The 26,088-nt window shown below is 41.8% G+C and overlaps 1 protein-coding gene across 28 annotated transcripts in view; it reads right to left on the bottom strand.

The window, feature by feature from the left end:
* Window positions 1–26,088, bottom strand: part of EPHA5 (EPH receptor A5) — a 167,772-nt gene that overhangs the window by 123,145 nt on the left and 18,539 nt on the right. For 27 of the 28 annotated variants that reach the window (XM_071742763.1, XM_071742764.1, XM_071742751.1 and 24 more), the window contains exon 3: window positions 12,111–12,774. In XM_071742763.1, the coding sequence (XP_071598864.1) occupies window positions 12,111–12,774 (664 nt within the window). The remainder of the gene's footprint in view (window positions 1–12,110; window positions 12,775–26,088) is intronic. The other variant, XM_071742761.1, reaches the window with a different exon arrangement.

Here is a 26,088-nt window from a genome sequence, read left to right as displayed (position 1 = left end):
TTAGCTCTTGTGCTTGAACAACTCCTGCTAGGAAGAGCCTGGCCCAGCTGAAGCCCTCAGTGTGGGAATGGGGATGCTTGAGGTCTGGGATGCTGCAAGCAGCCAGAGTGCAGCTTCAGCACCTCATATCTGCAATGAGATACTGCTGATACACAGTATTTAGAACACCACTGATGTAAAACACAGAGCCACTGAGCTCACCAATATCATCCCCAGTTTGGGTAAGACTGAAGAATAGGCTTAATAAAATCATCTTTCCATGGTCTGGGAGGTCTATGCCCAAGGAAGCCAAGAGTTAAATATATAAAATTACAGTCCTTTTGAATATTGAAATGTTTTCCATCAGCATCAGAGTGCCCACGTAATTTTTGTATCACAAATATGATTTGGCAGGATTAAATATGGAAATAATATATCAAGTATTTGTTATTGGAAGGGAAAACATTTGCAGCACACAACGGCCCAACATAAGAAAAATCTGATTGCTGTGATGAATAATGCATATTGCCCATGGTACTAATTAACCTTGTACTCCAGTAAGATAATATGGAACAATAAGGCTAATTTGAATGTGGCCTGACTCTTCTCCCAATGGCATCTAAAAATCAGTCTTTGGAACATGTAAAATTTGAATTTGTTAGAAGTCTTTGATCAATAAAGTTTCAGAAGGAATATTTTTGTTTCTTTGTATTCACTGCCCAAGTTGTTTGGGTCCACATACACAGCACAAAACACAGAAGGGGACTCCACAACCAGAAATGGCCTGACTTAGCTTTCCATGGGCCCCACTCCTGCAGGCTGTGACAATGTGCCTCCAGCTAAATACCCCAACACCTTTATGGACTCAGATGTTCTACCAACACAACTGCAGCCCAGGACTTTTGCATCACCTTGGTTTCTCCCCTATCAGAGTGGCAAAGCACAACAAGCTGGCTAAAACTGAACACTGGATCTTTAAGGTAATGCTTTTATGTCTCCAACCCCAAAGCATATGCCTCCACCTGAAAACAATGACCCTAGTTTGGGCTGGTCTTACTTTTCTTGTAAAATACTCATTCTGCTACACATGGTACTGGAGTAAACACAAATGCCACATTAGAAGCACTGTTTTTTTTTCAGCTGTGTGCACAAAATGCAGCAAAATACCTGCACATAAAGGCACAACAAAAGACTCAGAAGGCATCGTGCACAGGCATCTTGATTAACACCTTTTGTAGGAGTGTACATTTGACTGCAAGTTTACACAGGCAGGTGATGAAGCTTTCAGATAAGACCAGCCAACTGATTTATATACCAAGGTCTGATCTATGATCTAACATAGTCTTATCTTGCTTAAAAAAAAAAAGCAAAAAAAAGAAAAAAAAGGGAGAAAAAGAAAGAAAAAAAAGGAAAAAAAAAAAAAAGCAAAAGAAAAGAAAAAAAAAAAAGCAGACTTTCTGTTTCTCTCCAAGCCCCCTTCTGCCCTGGGAATTGTGGGAGACCAACAAACCAAAAAATATCTTACAGTATTTTAGAGGAGCAGGGGCACTGTCCCCCAGCCCCCATCTACCAATGCATTTAATATGCTACATTTTAGAGGCAGTGCGTGAGCAGCTGCCTTCACCATCAGGATGACACAGTTCTTGTCAATGCCATTAGCCATGCTCAGAGATCAGTCAATAACATAACAGAATCATTTCACATGTCCCCAAGCACCAACTTTCCAGCTGGAAGCCATCTCATGTACCAGGGGGAAAAAAAAACCCATATACCACCACCAGCAAAAAGGCACCAGTTGTTTGACTTGAGTGTTGAGTGTTGTGTTCCTGATGCATCCATAAAATGTGAGCCCAAAGACATCAAGGATGAGGATGCCAAGTGCAGAGGAAGAGTCAGCTGAGCACACAGCCCCACAGCAGCAGCAGCTTAGGGAAAGCTTCCTATGATGCACCAAGCCCTGGAAGCAGGCTCAAAGTGCTGACATGTCATTTTAAACTGAAATGAGAAGTTCCTCCAAACTTTTTCCCTCTTCTTTTCAATGGAGCATGGTGCAGAAACGAGGGGATGAACTTTAGCATGTGTCCTCCTGCATGAACATGAGGAAAAGACAGCCACAAAGAGCCAGAAACTCTGATATTTGGGAGATGTGGAGATTAGGATCAGCCCATTTGCTGAGAAATAGGTCTGCTCTGAGTTCCATGAACTAAATTTCTACCCTATAGGATGGCAGCCAGTGCAAAATTTAGTAAAAATCTGGGCCAGGAAATAGTTTAGTTCCCAGAAATGTATCATAAAGGAATTACCATCCCACTCCCACCAGTGACAGAAACCCCACTGACTACATAAAGCACAAGATCACATTGCAACTCACTCCTGACAGGGAACCTGCACCCAGATCTCTTCATTTGGCAGCACTACCCTGGAGCAAGGGCTTCAACTGCTGCTTCCCAGTTTCTCCAGCACAGACACCAACAGGATGGTTTCTTTCTTTCTCTGGTGCTAGCTAGACTAGGACTGAAATGCCTTTGCACATGAATGATAGATTAAATCTCTGGAGCATAAAACTTGCCTTTGCATCTGCTTTTGTAGGCCCACAGTGCCCTGACCCAAGCTGTGTCTGCAGGCATTACCCCCACCTCAATTCCCAGCTGCCAGCTTTGTCAGAGGATGCTACTGCTGTCACAGCACCAGAGCAGATCCTAGCTGTGGTGAAACTTCATTTCTCTGGGCAGCAGCGTCCCTGGAAGGATAACTGCCTGCCCTGGTTTAGTAGAAGTATGCAAGACAATCAAAGCCAGCTAAGCAAACTAGTTTTGACATATTAAATCATGCTTGAACTGTGAGAGCAAGGGAAAATACTGTAAAAGGTCTTCTAAGAAAAGAGGCAACTACAAATAAATAAATAATAAGGACCAGCCATGTGTGTGGGCAGTGGAGAAAAGCTTTTATCTGAGCCTGAGTAAGGACTTTGGGTAGGCAGAGAGAGAAAAATTTTGCAAAACAGAGACTTCTGCAGAGGTTTGTAGCCATTTCCATGCATTTCATATCTAGGATGAGTCTCTTCCCAATCACCTGTTCTGGCACTGAAAGAACATCAAGTGTTAAGGAAAAAAGAAGCACCAAAAGCAGGTAGAACAGGAAAGGTGAATTCTCATCATCTGTATGCTGCCTGCTCACCAGCACACTCATACACATGCAAAAGCCCTAAGCAACGTCTGACTTGGCACTCAAGGGGGGTTCCATGACTGCTTTTGCCACAGTACTCTGTGACCCTTTAGCCATTTTTACCACTAATTCCTTCTGCAGACACTTTGTGCTAGAGGTTTCTTTTCTAGAGAGGTAACACTCAGTCTGCTGCAAGTCAACCACTGCAATATAGGAAATCCCACCAGAACAAGGTCACTGGGCATCCACAGACCTTGACAATCAACCATGGCACGTCCCCATCATCCTGCCCTCCTTACTCCCTGCTGTGGATTTCTTCCAGTAATTAACATGGCCATTTGCCTTGGATTTATACTAATAAAAAGCTGGCTCCTGTCCCAAGATCCCATCACCCCTGGCACTTCGCAAATGCTCCCAGAGCCCCAGCAGCAATGAAGCCCAGGGTCCTGGCTCTCTCACTGCCCAGCTTGCAGGTAGCTGCAAAGTGTCTCAGAGCTCAAAGCTGCAACTCACAAGCTGCTTCCCCAGAATACCAAATTAGCACATTCCCCACCCAGGGAGCAGCTTTTCCTCTGGCTCTGCAGTAATTAAAAAGCTTCCTTTTCCAGGCAGCTTTTGAAGGCCATGTTGTGACCTCTGTCACCACTGCAGCAGGGTGACAGACTGTCCAATTCAGTAGAAGACCTCTAATGCATTATCTGGTGAATTAATACTGCAGCAGAGCCACCCTTATGCCCACTCAAGAGGATGATAACCATGACTCTGGAGTTTTTAAGGATCCCACTGGCACCCTGGGCAGGCTGACTTTACTAGTCATTTACTAGACTCACTTTACTAGTAATTTACTATAATACCAGTCACAGATGTGCAGAGGGACCCCAGAGTCACCTGGGGCTGCTTTATTATTCTATATAGGAGGTCTGGTACTCAATCATGCTGAGGCTTTGGCAGTGAAAGGGACCTTCAGGCAGAGATGGATTCCCTGGCACAGCTTCCATCCTGGGAAGAGGCTCCAGTTGATGTGAGAGTCCTGCTCAGAAAATGCACCTTCCGGCCATTTTGATTTTTTCCAAATGGAAAGCACCTAGTTGAGGTACAAAAGCAACAAAAACTTGAAAAGGCAACTTCTGTTCAAATTCCATCTCTAGAGGACTGGTAAATTTGTTGGTACTTCCCAATGAATCCTCCTAGAGATTATAATGATCTTACAAGCAGTTAGGTTAGTCTAGGACTTTAAAAAGAGCATTTGAGATCAAGTACAGCACAGACATTGAGAGCCCTGGTTCAGGCTCTAGCTGGCACTTAACTACTCTGTCCTAAGGCTGTTTGTTAAATGGGAAATAGTGAGTGTGACCTGCTTCAGAAAGTAGATCCTTCAAGATCCAAGAGAGAAAAGACCTCTGCATGCCACAGAAATATTTTTAATAGTCTGTATTAATTATTCCCTCACATTGAAACAGTCATGTCTGAACTGCCAGCAAAACTACACACGAGCCATTGAAAGCAGACCATGAGTGGCTCAGGATTCACCACTAAATCCCAGCACCTGAATGGGACAGGTTCCAAGGCAGCACTGCCTCCTGTGCCATGCTGGGCAAGCAAATCTCCCACAGCACCTGGGTACAGTGGGTGGTGGCAGTCTCAAGTTGCAGATGAAGATGCTCTGCTGAGCTTTATCCTCCCTCTGCCTCCAGAAACACAGCCTTGGGATGTTCTGGGGGGGCATGCAGAGAGGGACAGCCTTATTTCATCCCCCAGCCAGTGGATTTGTCCTGATAATGCCACTGAGCTGCACCTCTTAGAGCCTGGATTTTAAGGGGTGGTGGGCAGGAAGACAGATATTTCCTTGGCCTTAACTTCACTGTTATTTACAGTCAGAAGAAATTTGACATCTTAAATCACAATTCTTCAAACTTCAGCTTTTTTTTTTTTTTTTTAAGGACATACATATGAAAGTAGTAAGGGACAGCTACAAGCATGGCATTGTCGCTTTTGTCTCTTTAATCCATCTAGGGTACACAATTTGGGGTTTATTTAGCATCTAGCCTTGCTCTTCAAGTTTATTCCAGTATTAACAATCTCACACACACCCCTGGAAACTGAAAAACTGGAAGCAGATCGGTACAACACTTACAACAAGCTTAACTATGTGTTGTTCATGGATACCATCCTGTCTAAATAGGTTTAACGTCTTCAGTGATAGAAAACAAGAAAGCATCTAGCAGAATAAATGGGCATCTCTACTTACATGAAGAACAGATTCACCTCTTTATACAGACATCTTTTTGCTTTTATAGCATTTTACCTTACACAGGCTACAAGTTTCCCCAGTTAAAGAAATGAAATAAAAAGCTGTGAATCTGTTCAGACAAGTATCAATTGTAGCCTCTTCTCTGGAGCCTGAATTTATACCTCAGTGTTAACCCAAAGGGAGCTGAAATTGTCAAGAAGTAGAGCATGCAGAGAAAAAAGCTGATTATTGAAATGTCAACACATCATTAACTGCTGCAAAGTGTTTCTAAATGAGAGACACCAGCTGAAAACCGGAATTATGGGCAACACACAACAGTACAACTTCATTTTAATACCCCATATAAATTAGGTGAAATTAGAGTTCTGACAAATGAGCTGGGGCACACCCGAGGCATTTCAAGAGCTTGCAGCCACCCTCCTGCTGAAGAATCACCATCCAGGGACGTTGTCCACATGTGTGGCCACCAGATCAGGGCATCAAGACAACCCCTCCATTGGTCACATCAGCTCATGGGCAAACCCTCCAGTTCTGCAGAGCCAGCAGCAGCTTCCAGCAGTGGGACAGAGAGGGCAGCTGGGGACAGCTGTAGCTTAAATCAAGGCAATTAAATTCACTACATTACCAACAAGCATTCATAGCATACTTTATCCTTAATATTTCTCCAGAGTCCTTAGCTGTTTCTAAAAAAACCCCAATTAATTACACAAGCTGTTACCAAGCAATTCAAAGTCAAACGTGGCAATCAAACCAACCTAAAAGCACCATGGCTACCACTCCTTTTCTCCTCCAACACTTCTCCCATCTCATGATTTAACACATTCCCTAAGCTACCAACAAATACCCCATATTCCTGAATGCTAAAATCAAAATCAGCATTTAAGTATCAATTATCTAGGGCCAAAACATACCTTCAGATTTACCCAAAAATATCTCATGGCTAAGAAGCAAGCATGACCTTCACGGTTTACACTTTTGGGGCCATTTTTGAACCCTTTTTTATTTGTATTTCCCCTTTATTGAAAGGGAAATAAAGTACTCCTTAAGTGTTCTTCTGGAAGGTGATAACACAGCAGCCACACTACAAAGAGCAGCAAGGTTAAGCTGGTCAAGTAGTGGCCTAAAACATCACTGCAAAATGAGGAAAAATCTTCAGTCATTTGGGTTGTAAGCATACAAGGTTGTGCAGAATGTTGTAATTCATATTGTGCAGATATAGATATAGTGCTTCCTGTAATGAAACCAAATACACATGCAAAATAAAACTGAGAGGGTAGTATTGATCAATCTTGCTGCAACATATTTTTGATCTGAGGAAAATACTTTCCTGCTTTATTTAATTATTTCAGTTGAAGAATACACCTACATACATACATGCACACACCTCTCCTACAGAATAAACCCTGTTATCTCCCCAGTGACAACTGAAATGTGCTGCAATGTAGTTTTCAAGTGATTTTCTTTACATTTGAAAAGATAATATACACTGTGTGGCCAAAAATTCAGCTCCTCTAGGCACTTCAGCTCAAAATTATATAGACACCTACCATACTATACTCCCAGCCAATTTGGTTTTAATCAGAAAAATGCAAGAAAAGTATGAATGATGGGCAAAGAACTCCTTGAAGAGACAACTGTAATTCCAAATTCTGTTCTCTCTGTATACTGAATATTTCCATTGCCATGTAATCATTTCCCAGTAGAACAATTAGAAAGAGGTTTTTATTTTTTTTTATCCCTAGATTTTGCTTGCTTTCCACTCTACCACAAGAGTAAAAACACACTTACCTCATTCACCTGAGTCACAGCTGGGATCTCTCCTAGAAAACACGTGGGATTTAGCAGTACATTGTTTTCCTAGCATCCATAACAAGGAGTTTGGAGCAGGAATCCAGCTGACTTGAGGTAGAGTGGAAGGCAAGCAAAATGTGGAGGGGATTGAAGAAAAGTTGTCTCTCTGCTGCACTTCCACCAGAAACAGTGGCTACTCCAGAGCAAAAGCCCAAGCTCCAAAATCAGGTCACCTGTGGAGCAGCACATTGTCATTTCTAGAAATGGAGACACAGGGAAGGCAACAGCTGAGCTACAGCTACAGTGTCACCTGAGGAAACCACACACAGTGAATTTGTTAAAAATACAGGGAAGGCTTCTTGTAGTATCAGCAATAGATTTTATTCCCAAGACTCTGGAATAGCTGCTGTGCACAAAACCATGATGGGCAAATCATGGCTCTGCCATCACCTCCTTTTAAAACCCTTTGGTACCTCCCCAACACTCCACAGACAGCTCCCCAGTAGCCAACGGTCACTACCTCTGCCTGCCTGCTTTTGCACAGCTGCAAAAGAAACCCCAATTGTCCTCAAATACCCTTCCAATCAAGACCAAGATTGGGGCAATCAGCACTCTGTAAAAATGCCTTCAAAAGCCTGCACTGATTGCACCTCCCTGCTTTGCCCTCATCAGCCAAACAAAACCAACTGAGAACTGATCCAACAGATAAACTTCTGATCAAGAACTAGCTACCTATGTCAAGTAGTTTTAATTATTACAGAATAAGAGACCCACAAGCACAAGTTTTTTCTGCAGCCTTTGTTTTCAGTGCAAAATTCTCATTTCTCATGTCAAGAACTCAGCTGAATCACAACACAGGTAATGAACAATCAGCAAAAATAAATACTGTGATTTGTAAACACATTGAGGTTCAGCAAAGGTGATTAAGGAAAGAATAATAACAAGAAACAATATTTAAGGCAGCTGAAGGGCTTGAACATTCTAGAGTTGTTTTAGCAAAATAAAATAAAAAAAATTCAAATAGTTCCTCTGGCAACAAATCCATCTGAAACCAGAAATCCATCCGCCCTCCAGCCCCTGGTTTCAAATGTCTTCCTCAGATGGAGGCAAGTGTGAAGAAAGATTATTTTGTCCAACTTTAACATCTGTAATCTTGTCCATACCTTGTAGCTGCCTGAAATCAGCTGTACTCCTTTTGATGTTTCTTCAAATAGCAGTATGCACCAATTCTTTGAAAGGAGAGCCTCAAAACCTCCTGAACGTGTTTCTCTCCTTTTCAGCTTGGCTCTCACTCAGTGTAGTTTCTGTATCTCTTTTTTTTTATTATTTTTTACCCCCTCCAACTCAAATATTTAATTAATTTGTGATTCAGCTTTAAAGCAAGTGAAAAATAAAGCCTCTGCGAATCAATTACCTCTGCAATGATCACTCTGCAGCTTCCTGGGCAGTACCAGGACCTCAACCCTGCAAGTGCATTTGGGTCCCAATAGCTTAACATGTCAACATCTCCTCCTCTTTTCCAGTAATATGGGCTCCAGAGCCTTTAAAGGCATAAAAAGAAGCCCTTCTTCTCACTGAGAACCTACTGGGCTGAAGGTGAGGGTGAATATAAAGAGAAATGCCAGAAGGTACTATTTCCACACTGACTTTATTCATTTCCTACACAACTCTGAAAGGGGAGCTCTGCTGTGCACAGTGACTAAAACTTTAGTTACATTAAAACTCACCAGTGCAGGAAAAAGGAAAGCACAAACTAGGGCAGATAAGATACTGTTTGACCAAATGCCAAGACAGGTAAAAAAGAGAATTCAGTGGCACTACATCAAGTTTTATAGCATTTTAGCATCTGGCCTTGCACTTCTGTTGCATATTGTCTGCTAAGGAGGAGACCACCATTAGGAAAACTGAAATTGGCCAAACACACTTAAAATTGGGAATTTTTCTCAAGGACCAGCTCAGATAACATTGGATGAACTGAGCAAAGGCAGTAACCATCAGCCCTTTAGTGACCTCAAACCACCACTCTGGAAAGTAGCACAAAATTCACAGAGCAACTGCTTTCATTTCTCCTATTACAGCAATTTATTCATATGAACAATGAACCTTAACATTGGTCCTTTGTAAATAACTCCCCAAACAGTCAAAATTTACCTCCAGATGTTCCCTAGCAGTTGCTGATAAATGGGCTGTGTTGCCAAAGGAAGTGTAAAAATCCAAGTATTTTGGGTTCCTTACAGTAACTACTGCCCCTATCAATTGAGAGTGCAAACACATTATATATATGAGATACATTATACATTACATTATATATAAGGAGATTAGATCACCATCATATTTACAACCTCATTGACACCAGTTAGAGATATTGCTCAGCTGCTGCTGTCAATGCCTTTTTCAGACATGAACCCTGCTGACAAGATGATGAATTCAGAGCATCCCTGCCAATTAATGATTTGCAGGCAGAAGGGATTTCAGTAGTTCCTAGATGTTCATGACAGTGACTGGGCTTTACATTACCTCTGATAACAGAGCATAGTCCTGTCCAGACATGGACCAGAGCTTGGAAAATGTCAACATTGCAGAAGAAATTTTACTAAACAAAACCAGGCACTTTAAGGTTGAAAAAGTTTCCCAAAGCGTGGTCACTAATAACCTGCTTATGCCTAAGTGAAAGCAAGCAGGGAGGATGCTTCCAAGATGTACCCAAGTGATTTACAAACCAAAGGTCAGAAGTTATCTAGGTGTTTGTCAGAGCTACACCACAGAGTACCAAGGACATAATCATGTCAGCCAAGATCATGGAGTGCACTTCCTAAACACCAGTCAGGCTGGGAGGGGAGAAAAAGCCTCTCCAAGCACATAGAGCTTCCTCAGTGTCACCTATTTTATGGGCTGCAAAGCTTAACTTTACTTCCCAAGATTTTATCCTTGTAAATATAACAATACCCAAACCAGACAGCATTTTACTCACACATGATATATACATGAATTCCATACATGCTAAATGCCTGAGGCTGAACATCTCACATAGACAGAGCATCTCTGGGCCAACCAACAGGCAATGCTTGGCATGATGACCTGGGATAAACACAGGACATCCAAATATTGCCCTCAAACAGACTTTGCCATAGGCACTCGGATCCCAACATCATATTGATTTGGTGACGGAATTTAGGACTTTCCTACAAATGAGAATTATGGGCTTTAACAGCTCTAAAGCAATTAAGGTGATAAACTCCTGCAAAGGGTACAGGCTAGAGGTGAAGAGTGGTTTATATGGGTGTGCCTTATGACAGACAGGCAAAGGTACATCACCACAAAGCATCTTTACACTTCTGTACTGTCATCACGCTCCTACCCAACGCAGTCATAAACTGCAGGGCCAGATGCTGTCCTCTCAGTTGACTAAGAAAAAGAAATTTAAAAAAGCAGCCCACATCCCCAGAGGGATGCAGAACCTCACATCACTAAGGTCTTCTGAAAGTACACCCCAGATTGCTATCACAGCACTACCAAAGATCCAGTCACTCTACAGGCACAGTAGGTTTCTAGTTTAAAACCACTCCAGCTTTTTGGTTTGGATTTTTTTGTATTTCATTTTTTGGTTTTATCATCTTTAAGAATGCTTTGAGATATGCAGGATTTGAAAAGTGTGTACCAAAAGATGTACCTCTTCAAAAATTCTTACAGGTGGCTGAAGTCAGTGTCTAGACATTGCACCCAATCAGTGCATGTTATTACGGGACATAATATTTATAGACATAGGGAAACAAATCCTTACTGATGTGACTCATATTGCTTATCTGTGACAGCTTGCAGTGATGTTGAGCTTAACTCCCTTTCTGCAGGACTCAAATATCAAATCTAACTCTTCCTGCCCCTTAAATGGGAGAATTATCTTTACTAGCACAGGAGAAGCAAAAAACAGATTTTGCTGTACTGACTACATCTGCAGAAAAAGGAAACTACCCTGGTCAAAAATTATACTCCACATGCTGTTTACTAGAGGTTTCTCCAGAACCAAACATTTTCTCTCCAATTCAACCCTCAAAGAGACTGAACTGTGTAATCTTCATAGCCACAGTGTGTGACTGAGGACTAAAGGATCAAGGCCATAGTTTGCTTTGGATATGCACTGATCTGTCCTTTGCACTAACACTACAAGCACCAGTAATAAGGACCTGGAAGTGAGATGAAGGAAAAAAAACCAACATGGCCTTTGATTGGAGCAGCATTCCTCTGCCTACCACACAGATTCAGGAGATTTATGCTTACCAGTAACTCAGGAATCTTAGCCAGCTACTCGTGTGAAAATTTCAGCACATATGCAATCATTTTTATCAGTGGGGCTTTAGGTTTAACCCTGAACAGCTGAGCAGCTTTGTATGAAACTATTTACCTGAGAGGAAAACCAACCAACTCACACTACATCAAACCACCACACCCCCCCAGAGTGATAGATAGAAAACCCCCCTCCTTTAAACACATGGCTGAAATTCAACTTACATGAGGAAATTCATTTCAGACATTCCCTGGATCAATCCAGAAAAAAGAAATTGTGCCTCTACAATTCAGGAGGAAACCCCAATTTTGAGGAAAAATAACATAAAGGGGAAAACATAACATAAAATAAGAAACAAGACTGCAATTGCTCAGCAGTACAGAGCTCCAAAGGTAACAGTGGCGTGCCAGATTCTCCTTGTTCACAGAACCAGAAAGACCTGACCCGTACATCAGTGTTTAGTCCCCCTACCTCCAGCCAAGGCTTCTTTCTTCATGCTGCTTCATGGCCATTGAAAAGACCTCTTGGGAAGTGAGAACCCAACCCACCTCCAGGCACGATGGACAGGGAAGAGGCAAAAAGCCAAGACTGCACACCCCCTTGGCAGCCTCAGCACAGCCCCATCCCTCTGCAGGTCCTTACCTTGGCAGGTGTTGTTCTTCTCCTCATACCCTGCCTTGCACAAGCACTTCCCAATGGGCACCAGCCATTCCCCCTCAGCACTGCAGTGCATCTTGGGTGCCTCCTCAGTCACTGAGTGGTTGACACAGATGCCCGACACCTCCAGCAGCTGCGAGGAATCTGCTCCCGTGATCGTGTCAGGGAAGTGGGCCAGGTTGCGGATCACCGACGGGCATTTCTTGTAGTAAACACGCACGGAGACCAGGGCGATGCAGGCACCCACATCCTGGAAAGCAAGGTAAAATCCCTTTTTTGTTAGGGGCCCAACGTCTCTCACCTCTGTGTTTAGCTTCATAACTCGGTCACCAAGGTCTAACTCTGTGAAGCTCTCATCAGCAGCAATGGTATCGATCTTGATGTACTGGTTTTCTTTGATGTTCCTCCCATTTTCATCATCTGACTCGAAGTAATACATGTTAAAAGTCTCTTTGCAAGTCCCGAGTCCTCCTGGAAGGCTGTTACAGTCCCTCAGGGTGAATTTGAGCTCAATGAAGATGCGGGATGCCCCTTCATTAGAGATCCAGCTGGTCAGAAGCCAGTTATTCTGATTCTGTTCCATTACCTTGCACACTTGGTACGTGTGGATTGGAGCATAGTTTTCATCCACCTCACCGATTTCTTCCCACTGTATAAAAAGGAAAACTGTTACTTTAAAAAGTTACAGCTGCAACAAAAATCTTAGCTTTCCCACCTAGAGCATCTCGAGCATCAGAGGTTCGGGAGGACTTTCAGAGGAAAAAAGAATGTTTTAAATGTCAAAGTTTTCCATACTGGAGGCTTGCTACATTCCTGATAAAGTCAGAAAAAAAACTCTTTAGAAATATAAAAGGATGCTAGTTAAAACCTTTTGTTTCAGACATGTCAGAAGAAGAAAACATACTGCTGTATTTGAACACCAGTATTTTGTTAGGGTACAAAACAAAAGCAAATGGGGCCACAAGTTGGCCTGTTCCAGTACATCCACAGAGGAGAAAAAGAAGTGTTTACACTGAAAAAGAAGTGTTTCTCTGTTCCCATTACCACAGGCTCCTTTTCCACCACATCCTCAAATCACTGCCCAATCCAATGAGGGTGACCACAGTCCTCCAAGCTATTCTCCCCCACCAGCTTGCCAGAAAATCAACAGACCTTTGCTTTCCCCAACTCTGGTAGTCAGAGGAGTTCCTGGTTTTGCACAAGGATTGCTTCCAATCAAACTTACAGGGGTCTGCAAACATATTGCAGTGACCTAACTTGAAGGCTTATCAAAAAGCATCACTCCTCAATAATTGCCAGATCAATTTTTATAGACCCAACCATCATGCCCTCCAAAGTTACAAAGTTAAGCTCCTTTCCATTGCTGCTCTAGGAGGTTATTGGCAGGGAATATGAAGAAAGCTCATTTGTTCAGAAACTAAATCCAGTTATTCTAATGGCTGCTTTCATGCACTGAGAAGAATAAACACCATGTGGAGGGAGGTCCAAGCATAAATAACATCAATTTAGAGTCTAATCTCAACTGAAAGAAATAGCACATGACCTAACATCTCAGGCTTCAGGATGTGCTGCATTTCCAGCACTGCATCCCAGATCGGAGCCAGCCTTGCTATTACCAGTTTTGCCATGAAACCTAAAGCAATCATCAGAGAGCAAGAGGGAATATCAGGGTAATAATGAGCTATGGCTGCTCATCTCTATAGAAAACCCAAGGGGAAGCCAACCAGATTTTATCAGCACAGACACAATTGGGCAAAAATCTCTGCTCTCTCATTTAATCCCACCATCTCCTCTCATTTGTTTCTCTTCAGCCAGGTCTGCCTCCCCCCAGAGACTGCAGGCAGTCTGCCACACTTTAGCTTTTATATCCCCCCACCACAAAGGGATGGGGACAAGAGCCCCTGCACCTTCTTCCTAGTCCCAGATTCCCAGTCACAACAGACCTCACACAAGTATTTAAAATAACAAATGAATGAACTGACTAGAGGATGAACAGCAGCCCTATGCTTGATGAAAAAAAAAACAAACTTGCCACATTAAAGAGACAACATCTAGCTGGAAGTATTGGCATAAAAAATGAAGTATAGCTGAAAAATTGGGTAATATTAGAATACCGCTCTGCAGTATTTTTGAGGTATAAATCAACCCCAATCTGCAGGCTTGAACCAAAAATGCAACCATTAATTTGGTGCTAAATGTTTTCTGTACATCTTTAATAGCTTCAAGAAGGAAAACAAACGTATTTCAATGGCCTGGTTTTAAATCATTTATAGAAGACCTTTTTCTGACTCAGAAATTTCCAGTCCACTATTGCTGGTGAGTTAACAGACACTACAGACTGCACTCAGCTCCATCCATAGGCTGTCTATAGAAAGGCCAAAAGTATCACATATCTACCAAAAAAAATGTAAGAGCTAAAAAAGCACTCAGTGGATCAGCCTTGGGTTAAATGGACAATTTTAAAACACATTCAACAGATGTCAGCTCATCAGGCTTGTTTCTTATCTCCAGGATTCCAGGACTCCAATTTACTACCACAGCACAGCAAAAGGCTGCTGCCCCCAGAAAACAAATACTGACAGCAGGGATGAAAATTTCAGAGTTTTTTTTATTTGCTTTTGGATATTTTTTTTTGTGTGTGTGGTTTTGTTTTTTGGATTGCTTTTTTTGTTGTTTTGTTACTGATCTTCAGTAGCCATCTGACTCTCCTTTGCAGCCACTGATGTGGAGATTTCAAGACTCCCTCCTAATTCTGAGTATTGCTGATAGAGAAATGAAGCATTTAGCAAAATCGTGGAAGTCTTAAGAGGGAAAGGGAGCTTAAGAGCATTACACAAAGGGGTTCCTAAGACTTACCTGCAACTTTCCCAACAGGACTCCCTGCCTCCAAGAATTCTGCAACCTCCCTCTGTTCCTACTACCTATTTCATAGGCTCCCTGAAGCCTCATCCTCTCTCATCCCATTTTCACCACCACATAAAGCTCTGCACCATATGCATGTTAATTCAGGTATCTGCTGGCACAAAGATGTAAAATTGGAAAAGAATTTATTCATTTTCACCCTTTTTTTTTTCTTCTGGAAAAAGGCAAGCCTTAGATCTTAGATCCCAGGCTTTCAATATGTGGAAGGATCTGAGATAATCCACACACTTTGCCCACAGCCAGAAAAAGGTAATTTTAGCCCCAAATCCTGCAGTCAGACCCAGCACGAGCACAAACTGGTACAGGGGAAAGTGCAACATGGAGCTGTGGAATCCCTCCCTACACCCAGTTAACAGGGCAGAGCTCCTGCCCTACCAGAAGGGCAAACTAAAGCTCTGTGCTATTTATCCCCCTTTTCATCCTAGTAATATTTGGGCAGTCTCTTCAATTGTCTTTTATGCAGCTGATGTTAAGACCTGGCTGCAAATCAACAGCCTGCAGCTCAGCTCCAATACACACATCCCCTCCTGCTACTCAACTTTATCTCGCAATCTGCTCCTTCCCCCCCTTCACTGATCTAACACCACAAAAATAAAAAAAACTTTGGATCTGGGTTTTGGTTTTGTGTGTTGGGTTTGTTTGTTTGTTCTTTTTTTCCTTTTTTCTTTTTCATTTTTTCTTTTTCTTTTCTTTTTTCTTTTTTTCTTTTTTTTTTTAGCTGCCTGCCTATTTTCCACCTGCTATCATATTACAAAGTTAAAGCAAATAAGAGGCAGGCTTTCTGCACGATTTCAGTGACTTCATTGAGGTTATGTAAGGCTAAATCTATAGTGAAAAGCCAGGCAAAGCTCTACACATATTTTTTTCTGCTCTGCAGAAGGTTTTGCAGAGTGGTGCTGGTTGTAAAATGAGGCTGTGTCATCACCTTGCTTGTTTCAAAACACAAACACACCAGTCCCAAAATTCAGCTATTTCAAAGCCTGCCACTAATACTGCCAGTTTTATCAACATGCCCTGTGATGCACAGCATTGGTCAGATTTTCAGCTCTGGAGCAGTGTGATTAAAGAAAAGTCTTTGCTTTTGCCAGGGGTGTTTCAGTCTTCAGTAAAAAAGGTTTTGCTTGCTGGAAGAATAAGAACACAAAATATCAAGGGCCCAAAAAATCACCATATTTGTAGCTCCCTTTAAAATGACACTGACCTCAGGACTGGCAGAAACAACACAGTTCTGTTTTGAACTCTGGCAATAGCATAATAAATAACCTCTATGACCTACTTACCAGTCATGGCAGAGTCCAACAGCACCTGATGGAGCATTTAGGAAGCCTGTTCTCCCTCTCAAAGTGAGGGAGAATGATCCAAATCACTCTCAAGCAGAAGAAAAAAAAGAAAAATGCAGTAACCTGACATAATGCTGCAAGTCTGCTTTTCCCCATGGTAGAGCAGATCAGAGGTCACCAGATCCTGTTTTATACAGAGCTCTTCAGCAACAATTTTTAGTCCCTGCCCATGGTGGAGGGGTTGGAACTAGATGATCTTTAAGGTCCCTTCCAATACAAATGATTCTGTAATTCTGTGATTTGTGTTAGTGTGATAACTCAGGATTAAAGCGACAGCCCTGTGGCCTCCCCCGACTCCTGCCCTGCACCAAGCAGAGAGTGGAAGGACACCAGCAACAGCTGTGTGACTCTTCCCAGTAATTCACAAATCTGAAATTAAAAAATAAAATAAAATCAGGAAACCAAAGCAATTCACGTACTTGGATCAAGATAGGAAAGGAGGGGTTGGGAAAAAAAAAACAAAACCAAACAGTAAAGCAAACAGGAAAGCAGTGAGAGCCTCCAAAACCATCTTTTTGAGACATGCCACATCTGACTAGTGAACTTTTTTCTCTATCTCTGCATTAACAAAATACATTTTCTCTGCTATCCCACTTGTCCTATTTGCCTAGCAGAAAGCAGTCTTTAAAAGTACTTCTGTTAACTGCCTCCTCCCATAAAAAAAACCACCAAACCTTAAGGAGCAAATTCTTCATCATCTCCTATTGTTGAAACATTTGAACACACTACTTGAATAATTCTTCAATATTATTTTATATTTTCAATATTCATGTAAAGTTTGCTGCCATGCCTTCTATTTCTACAGCAGGCTGTACAGGGGACTTCTCAGTAAACTTTCCCTGGTGTCATATAATGCAAAAGTTTTGATAATTCCTGGATTGCTTTGCACTAATGACAAGAGAAGAAACAATGCAAGTTTCTGTAAAGCTAAGCTAGCAAATTACTGCTTGTGTTGTGAGATGCTAGGTCAAATCCTACCTGAGCAAGTCTAAGAAAAAGGAGGAATGAAAACTTTACAAACTATTTGCAGCACGTGTATGATGATGAAATACACAACCTGTTCAGAGACCTGCACGAATCAAGCTCCCCAAACATGAAGAAACATCAGGACAAAGTCACCTAGACTTTTCAGTGCTGCACACCAAGATGCAATGGAAAAAAAATGAAAATGGGACTGAAGTTTTGCTAAGACTTTCATCATTTAAGTGATCAATGAAAAGATATCAGGGCCAGAACCCAAATGGAAGGAGAGCCCAGCTGGAGGTTACAGCAGCTGAAATGAAAAGGAGCATCAGCCCCTCTCCAGCATTCCTAATCAGAGACTGCTCTGACCCCTTCCCAGAACAAAGAACGTGTTATTTGCAAACCCTGTCTCCCCCCCACATTTTTTTTTTTAAAGGTTTGAAATTCTTCGTGCATCTGAATCAAAACATCCATTTCAAACCACAGTCCAACTATTGAGGGTAAGATAAAGGAGATGAGCATGAAAGAGGCAATGAAGAAGCACAATACCATTAAATCACTTTTCACTGCTTACTGTAACACTCATTGCAAAACAATTTAGCAAATGCTGGTGACACCACACTGTTTAACACTGGAAGACTGACAGGACCAGAAGAACTCACAATATAACATGTATTTTAGGTTTATAAGCAAATGGCTGGGTTTTCAAAGCTTTTGGAATACTGTTCACATTACTCATCTGGTGACAGGTTCACAGGATGAGTTTCAAAAGCAGTAAGAAAAGTTTTCCTTGTTACTTTAATGTCATCCTAATACTTAAATAAAATTTATGTAGAGCTTTTTTTTACTACAATTGGAATAGCACAAAGCACTTGGCTTATTTTTAATGAATACAACAGTGCAAATTTGCAAAACCTAAACTAAATCCTGCATGTTTATCCTTGCCATTGACTACCCGTGATTTCCTGAAAATGAGGAAATATTTCTAAGAAATCCCAGTAAAAGAGAAAAAATATTTGATAAAAAAATGCATTCAATGAAAATAAAACAGATCTAACCTCTTGGCTTTCTAGTATTTCAGGCAAAGTGATGCAATTATCTGTGTGCAGTGCTGGCAAACCCCAACTTCTCAGGCACATACCCAATTTGACTACATTACAGACACCCTATACACCATATCAGACCCTCCAGCAAATGCATTATTTTGCCTCTGCTCCCTTGTCTCTAATCTCCCCGAGGCTTTTCACAGAGATAATATTACATTCATGGTTTAGGCCTTGACAACTACACCCATAAATCAGCTTTAAATCTCGCATTAATCATCTTTCTGTAATCAGTGGCTATTCAGCACAAATTTACATCTCATTTCTGTTGGCCAAACTGCCACATTAGAGCTTTGAAGCTTATTCAGGCTTAAATTATTATATTCCCCTAATAAACACTGAAATCCCCTCAGTCCAGCCACCGTGAGCTGCATTAATGACGTGCCACAGCAGCCAGGGCCATCCAAAGTCAGCCTTGCACCATGCACCCCCCAAAGAAACAGATTTTTTGCATTTCCAGTACATTCAGAGAGAAGAAATGAGAAGACTGCCCTTCCTGTGCAAACCCTCTTAGGCACACACACCATGAAGTTTATTCCACCTTTCCCAACAGCTCCATTTGCCACCTCTTGAACCAGTAAGGCAACCAAAACACAGATTTTCTGGCTCCCTAGATGCTGAGCACCTCACAGCTGCCACCCAAACCAAAGCAAGCTGGTGAAGCTGAACTCTTTAGAAAAATGCACTTTTCCCATTTGCCAGACAACTGTTAAATTCATTTCCAGGACCACCAAATTGTGTCTTCACATGCTTTTCTTTGATCACCTCAGAATTAGGCACTATTAATATCTGGCTACAATCTTTTCCTGTTTTTAGGGTTGCTCTCACTGCTTTGTGAGACAAAGAATATCACTTATGCAGGATTACAGTAAGCAGCTAAAACATGATCAGTTGAGGGAGGATTTTGCATGTTCTTGCCCTACAATCCCTATAGTGAAGCAATCTATCCTGATTGAACAAAGAATAGTTATTTAATTAAAGGTCCTCCACAGGCCTTCATTATTAAACCAGCATAAAAAGCCTCACATTGATGTTATGGTCTGAATCAGTAAGCTAAAATCTAAGAATGAATTAACAGAACGAGTTTATTATGACTGCTGCTAAGTACTTACCCACTATAGGTAATTAATTATACATGTGGATGCTTGTTATGCATAGTCCACAACATAATGAAACTTTTAGTTACTTCTTATTCTCTGGGATTTCATTCCCACCACATCAATCTTATGTTGCTATTTAAATATAGCATCAGAACTGCAAGGATGTAAATCTGTGAGACACAGATATAACCTGGACCCTCAGTGTTTCTTTAAATCTGAAACAGAAGAAACATGGCTGTGCTTATCTGTTTATGATAGATATCCTACATCCTAAACATATAATTAAAAAATATACTTCTGGAGAGGTTCCATATTTCATTAGTTATTTTTCTTCACCTGCAAACCCCTGCTACTCCGTGCTCTCTTCTAGCATCTGACAACCACTGAAGCACCAATTGTGTGCCAAATACTGAGCTGTAATGCAAAAAAAAATGCAGCTTCAGCTGTGAAAGTTCAAAGTCTAGGAAAGCTGCTGAAATTTTCAGAAGAAACTGAAAACCTCAAAACTATTTGCCCAACCAGGAAGCAAATCATGTGTTAATTTGATTCTAATGCTGCAACACCTACATGAAGAAAAAACCTTGTAACTAGATTGCTTTTCATCTAATCAACAAAAAATCCACAAAATCAAAGCACTTTTGAAGAGAAGGGAAGATATCTAAGATATTGTAAATGTTGGGGGGCAACCAACTGTAGGAAGAACTTGCCACAGGAGCTGAACCTTCATCATTTGAAACCTTCACAAGGGGGATTTGAAGTTTCAGGGGAAGATTACTGGCTGAAGCAGGCTAATCCATGCTGTGCCACTTAGATCCATCACCTACCTAAACCTAAGCAAGGCACCTTAAAACTATCAGCAACATGCCTATGCAATGGGGAACAAGAGACTGAATATACAGATATCAAAGGCAAATCTATGTTCTTCTCATCAGGCTACAAGAAGGGTCTGTTCAAGGCCTAGAGCCCCTGAGGTCCAGAGAGGAAGAACACAGAAATTCTGAGGACATACTGTTCTATCTATCAAAAAAAACTCGAACAGAAAATGTATGAGTTGATCTATTGTTAGGTATTTGCCTGCTCCATTAAGCTACAAACTCACATTACTGCTATTTTCCATCCAGGATACACTGGACTTAACAGTGGATGAGAAGTTGAGTGGTAGTGAGGGAGTAGCTAAAAATACAGGCATGGGAAGGGGCTACACTTCTTTAGGAGAAAAGAGGCTGTCATCAACTAACTTTTCCTGCAGCAGCATAAGATGCAGTCAAGATGGGAAATGAATGGCACAAAGCCACAGTCTGCCCATCCCAGGTGGCAATGGACCCGTTAGGTTTCACCATACCAAACACTCTGATCTTCTGTCCTGCACAGCTCCAGCCTCCAGTGCTTCTTCTCCCCTGCTAGCTCAGGGCCAGTCAGAAAACCACAAGCAAGAACCTCCCCTGGATTTGTGTATGGAAAACACTTGGACAGAAGGCATATCGCTGAATGCAAGCTTCTCCCCACTTCCAGCAGCTTATGGACAAAAGACAGCTGTCTTGCAGCAACAGCATTTTACTAATAAGCAAAATAATCCTTAACTGTGGTCTGATTTTCTGGTAAAGTAAGTTTTAAATAATCCTCAGGAGTCCCAAGGAGGTAAGGCACTTGCTTACTACAGATGACTATTTATTCATCCCTATTGTATGCCTTACAGTCACTCTTCAAAATGGACTGATCAACCACTTCACATTAACATGAAGTTACAAACCCAGTTTCATAATTATTTAACAGTTAAGCCATTAAATCAATCCCCTGTCAGTCTTTGTATCTTCAGCTGCAGATCTTTCAGTGAAACTGGCTGCATGTTTCACAAGTGCTGAAGTTTGAAAGGCACAGGATGAATGAACGCAATTAAAAAAATAAATTAAAAGTACAATTCTCAGAGAAATAACTAATTAGCATAGGAAACAGCAATTCTGCAGGTTATTCATTAATTGATATCATTCTTCTTACCAGAATGCATACCCACTGGAAGTTAGACACCTGAAGAAATGACACTTTGATGCTGAAAAGTTGTCTCCATAGTGCACAGTACACAAAGCTTTCTAATAATGTGTGCTCTCTTCCATAAATTATTCTGCACAAAGACATTTAAAACAGAAAGCAGTGAAAGACATTTCATATAAGTAAAGGAATAATCCATTTAGAGGAAAGATACAAAAACCTCCTGTTGCACCTCCACAGCTTCCCCTTGCTTGGGTGACACTGACATAGGACCGGACACAACGAACTCAACCGCTTGACATAAAAAGAGGGTTTCCTATTTGTGTGGACCACAGCAGTCAAGAGAGAGGATCATCTGAGCACACAGGTAATTTCAGTGCAGCTGAAGGATGCAACCACCCTACTGACGGCAGAGGCTTCAGCACAGCTCTCCCATACAATTTCACATCATGGATCCATCTGGCACTGTATCCCATCTCCTCCCTCCAAGAGCATCCAGATGAACAGCCCCTAACAGTCCCCCTTCACATCTACTTGGCTTTCATCACAGATGATTTTCCTAACTATTTGCCTCACAGCAAACAAAAAGAGAAAGCAGGATGTGAGTACCACCATCTCTAGAATTTCATTTCAAATGGCCACAGTTCAGCTAGGACAAACAGAAAGATCCCAGATCACTGTTATTCAAGATATCAAAAATATACAGCACAAAAGTCTCTAAAAAATATAAAAAATTAAGAGAAGGTTGAGATGCAGCTAACTTCTTAGTGGTCTCTATTTCACTAAACTGGGCTAGAAGGAAGAAAAAAGAGATTACTAGTACATACCTGTAAAGTTAGCAAGAAGAGACACAGCAAGATCCATCCACAGAGAATTTATGTGACCAATTCAAGCCAGAAAGATTAGACTTACAACAAGGACACCTTGCTATTGGCACAAGCTACAACAGGATATGGTGGACTCACCCCAAGAGGAAAACTAAATGGAAGAAGAAATCTCTTTGCAGAAGATACATTATTGGTCAAATCAAAGTTACAGACCTCCTGCGAGGGCCCTTTAGCAAGTTTCTGCACTGTACATACCACAGGACATTCAACTACATAATGTTAACAGACCCATTACCTTCAGCTGACATACTCAAAAACCTGTTTTTATTTTTACATAACAAGAACTAGGAAATACTATAATATTATACTTCCTTCCCCCTTTCACCTCCCCAATGATTGTTTACTCCACCAGCAAGGAAACAATAATTCAGTAAGAAACAGCATGTCTAGACATGTCAGTGTCAGTCATGTCAATCATGTCAGTGATTTACAATTAACATATTTGAACAGCAGGGAGTTGCCCAACTTTCTATCTAAATATAATGTTGATTACTTATGTAATATGGGAAAAAAAACCCAGTTCTGTTCTCAGATTTAAAACTGTGCAGAGCAGAGAAGACAGGAAATTTATCACGTAATATCTTTGGTCACAGCATTGTGTGGGGAAAAAACTGTTTTCACTCTGTTTTCTCTGCTGCTTTATTTTTGAACAGACATGTTAGGAGAAAAAGGAAGGGCACTGGCTCTTTTTGAAGGCAACAATCAAACACCTGCTAACTCAGGCTCATTTCCAGTTGAAGAAAATCTATGGCTACCTACAGACATCTATGGCACCAGCAACCATTTTAGGTCTCAGTTGCTTACTTTATCCTTGATCAATGGGGACATTACATGTTCTTCCAGCAGCAACAAATGCACCAGGGAATTAATCTTTCCAAAGCCCCTCTCATTCAAAAAAAAGCTCAACACAGAATCTGGCTTCATCCAGAAAGACTCTGCAACAGCTGGAGAGATGCACAGGGACTTCCTGCAAACCCAGGTTCAGCAAGGTCAATCTCTGCAACTACTGGGGGAAAACATCCCAGGGTTGGCACTGGAGGAGCTAACCCTGCAAGCAGAAAACCTCAGGAGTAGAGCTGTAGCTCAGAAGGGGAAAAGAAGAGAGGAGACTAAAAGGTTTACCTGGGCTAGGAGGATCAAACAGAACAGCTTTGCATGCACTGAGCAAGCGCTGCTTATGATTTCCTTCTTCCTCTCCAACATCTTCACAGTAAAAGCCTTTTTACAAACACTACACAGGCAGCAGCATAACCAAATCCCCTGGGGGGGGGTAGAGACATTTGCCACTTCAATACACCTCTATGGCTCTGAGAAACAGGGTCTGCCAGACTTGGTTACTGCAGCCCCAAAGAACACAGCAGCTCCTGCCTATCTGCACTGCCAATTAACACTGAGACCACCCCTCTGAGTTAAATACCATACACTGAAAAAGCAGTGTTTTGAAACTGAATATCCAAGGCTTAGGAAGCTGAGCTCACAGCCTGTGTAATCAGCACAGATATTCAGTTATCCTTAAAATTAATAAGTAGGACAAAACCCAAATCCCTTGATTGGCTTTGATTATCTCAGCACGGTCATTTATCAGAACTACTCTGAGACACTGAGTCATCAGGCTCTGGTCAATGGGCACAAGTCACTCCTTACCCCACTGCTGTTTCCTACATACTGGAAGCATCATGATATCCAATATCAGGAAAAGACAAGTGCTGTGCAAAAAGGTTTGATTTGGTCTGAAATCTGTTTCCAAGTGACCTATTCATTTCATTTGTGTTCAGCAGCTGTAGTCTGCTTCACTGTAATTCTGCAGCAGAGAGACTGCAGCCACTGCTGCTGCAGGGAGGCTCCAACCTGCTTGCTGTCCCCTACCCCATCACCTAACACCATGTACCAATGACAGCAACCAATTAATTTTTTTATCATCTGACAGGTCATCCACAGTGATTGACATCAATAGCAATTCTTTTCTATTCAAATTCATTACTATTAAAATCTTCTTCATTTTTAGGTTGATTTTCAGCACTAGAATGAGATCTTAATGGTTTTACCCAACTATCATAGAATGCACCTTTCAAGTGTCATCTATTCTAACCCCCCTGCAGTGAGCAGGGACATCTTCACCTAGATCAGGTTGTCCTGAGCCCTGCCCAGTGTGACCCTGAATGTTTCCAGGGGCGGAGCCTCCACCACCTCTCTGGTCAACCTGTGCCAGTGTTTCACCACCCTGACAGTGAAGAATTTCCTAATATCCAATCTAAATCTACCCTGCTTTAGCTTTAGACCATTGCCCTTCATCCTATCAAAAAAGTCCCTCCCCAGCTTTCCTGTAGGCCCCCTTAAGGTACTGGGAGGCAGCTATAAGATATCCCTGGAGCCTTCTCCTCTCCAGGCTGAACAACCCCAACTCTCTCAGCCCATATGCATAGGAGAGGTGCTCCATCCCTCTGACCATCTTTGTAGACCTCCTCTGGACTTGCTCCAAGAGCTCCAGGTCCTCCATGTGTTGGGAACAGTACTGCAGGTGAGGTATCACCAGAGCAGAATAAAGGGGCAGAAAGAATCATCTCTCTTCATCTGCTGGCCATGCTTCATCCAGCCCAGGATGAGCCTGTCCCTCTGGGCTGGAAGCACACATCGTTGGTTCATCTACATCTCTACATCTTGGGGTACATACCAGTACCCCAAGTCCCATTCTGCAGGGCTGTTGTCCATCATATTAATCAACAGCCATATTTTTAAGGCTACAGAAATAAACTACAGAAATAGCAGAGGCACAAAAAGCATAAGCTGCTCTTGAAGTTAACCAAACAGGAAGATTTAGTTAGTCAATCTGGCATCAAAATAAAGCAAATAGTAAACCAGAAGTAGACTGTGTAATGAAGTGACTTTATCTCACAGGATTATACTTGTGGTTATAACTTTAAATGTGTAGTCTACAAGGATTTGTGACAAACTGCATAATCTGGCATTGTTGTAGTGTTTTGCAATCACAACACGGGGTACCATTTACAGGCTTACTATATATTTGCATTGCACTCAGCTAAAACAGTCACTGCATGCCCTAGAATTCTTAACAGTGCTTAAAATTGTCTTGCAAGGAGCTGCCCAAGTCAAACAGTTTGAAGGTTTGAAACCAAGGCAAAGCTCTGAAGTGTGAATCTTCCCAATTTTTGAAGAAAATAAAGCAAAAATACATCCCAAAGGCTTCTGAACAGGAGACCAAAGGCCACGTTGTTGGTACCCTTTACTGGTGACTGAAGCAATGCTGAGCTGAAGTTATTTTGATGGCCTTCAAGTGCCAAACTTCAGCAATGAGTCCCAGGCTCCAGGAGGAAGCCAGGAGCATCACCACTCATGTGCTGTCACTGGAGTTTTCAGGCTCAATAGGAAAAGACAAAAACACACTACCACTCCCAAAAATAAATTTAAAAAGTTGAGGTCCCAATGAAAAAGGGAACAGGCACAAGATTTTATTTTATTTTTAAACAGCTGGAGGAAAATACAGCAAGTCTAAGTCCTTCTTTTCAGAAACAGACAACTTTGATCCCACTGAGTATCTGCTGGATACAGGTGGGTCCTGGGAACAGAGGTTTTTTGGCACGAGTGAAGAGGAGGGTCACACAGATGATCAGAGGGCTGGAACACCTCTCCTAGGAAGAGATTTA

Source organism: Heliangelus exortis, chromosome 4 (assembly GCF_036169615.1).
Source record: "Heliangelus exortis chromosome 4, bHelExo1.hap1, whole genome shotgun sequence".
Classification (NCBI taxonomy): domain Eukaryota; kingdom Metazoa; phylum Chordata; class Aves; order Apodiformes; family Trochilidae; genus Heliangelus; species Heliangelus exortis.
Note: the sequence above shows the minus strand (reverse complement) of the source record. Positions and strands in the feature narration are given on the sequence as shown.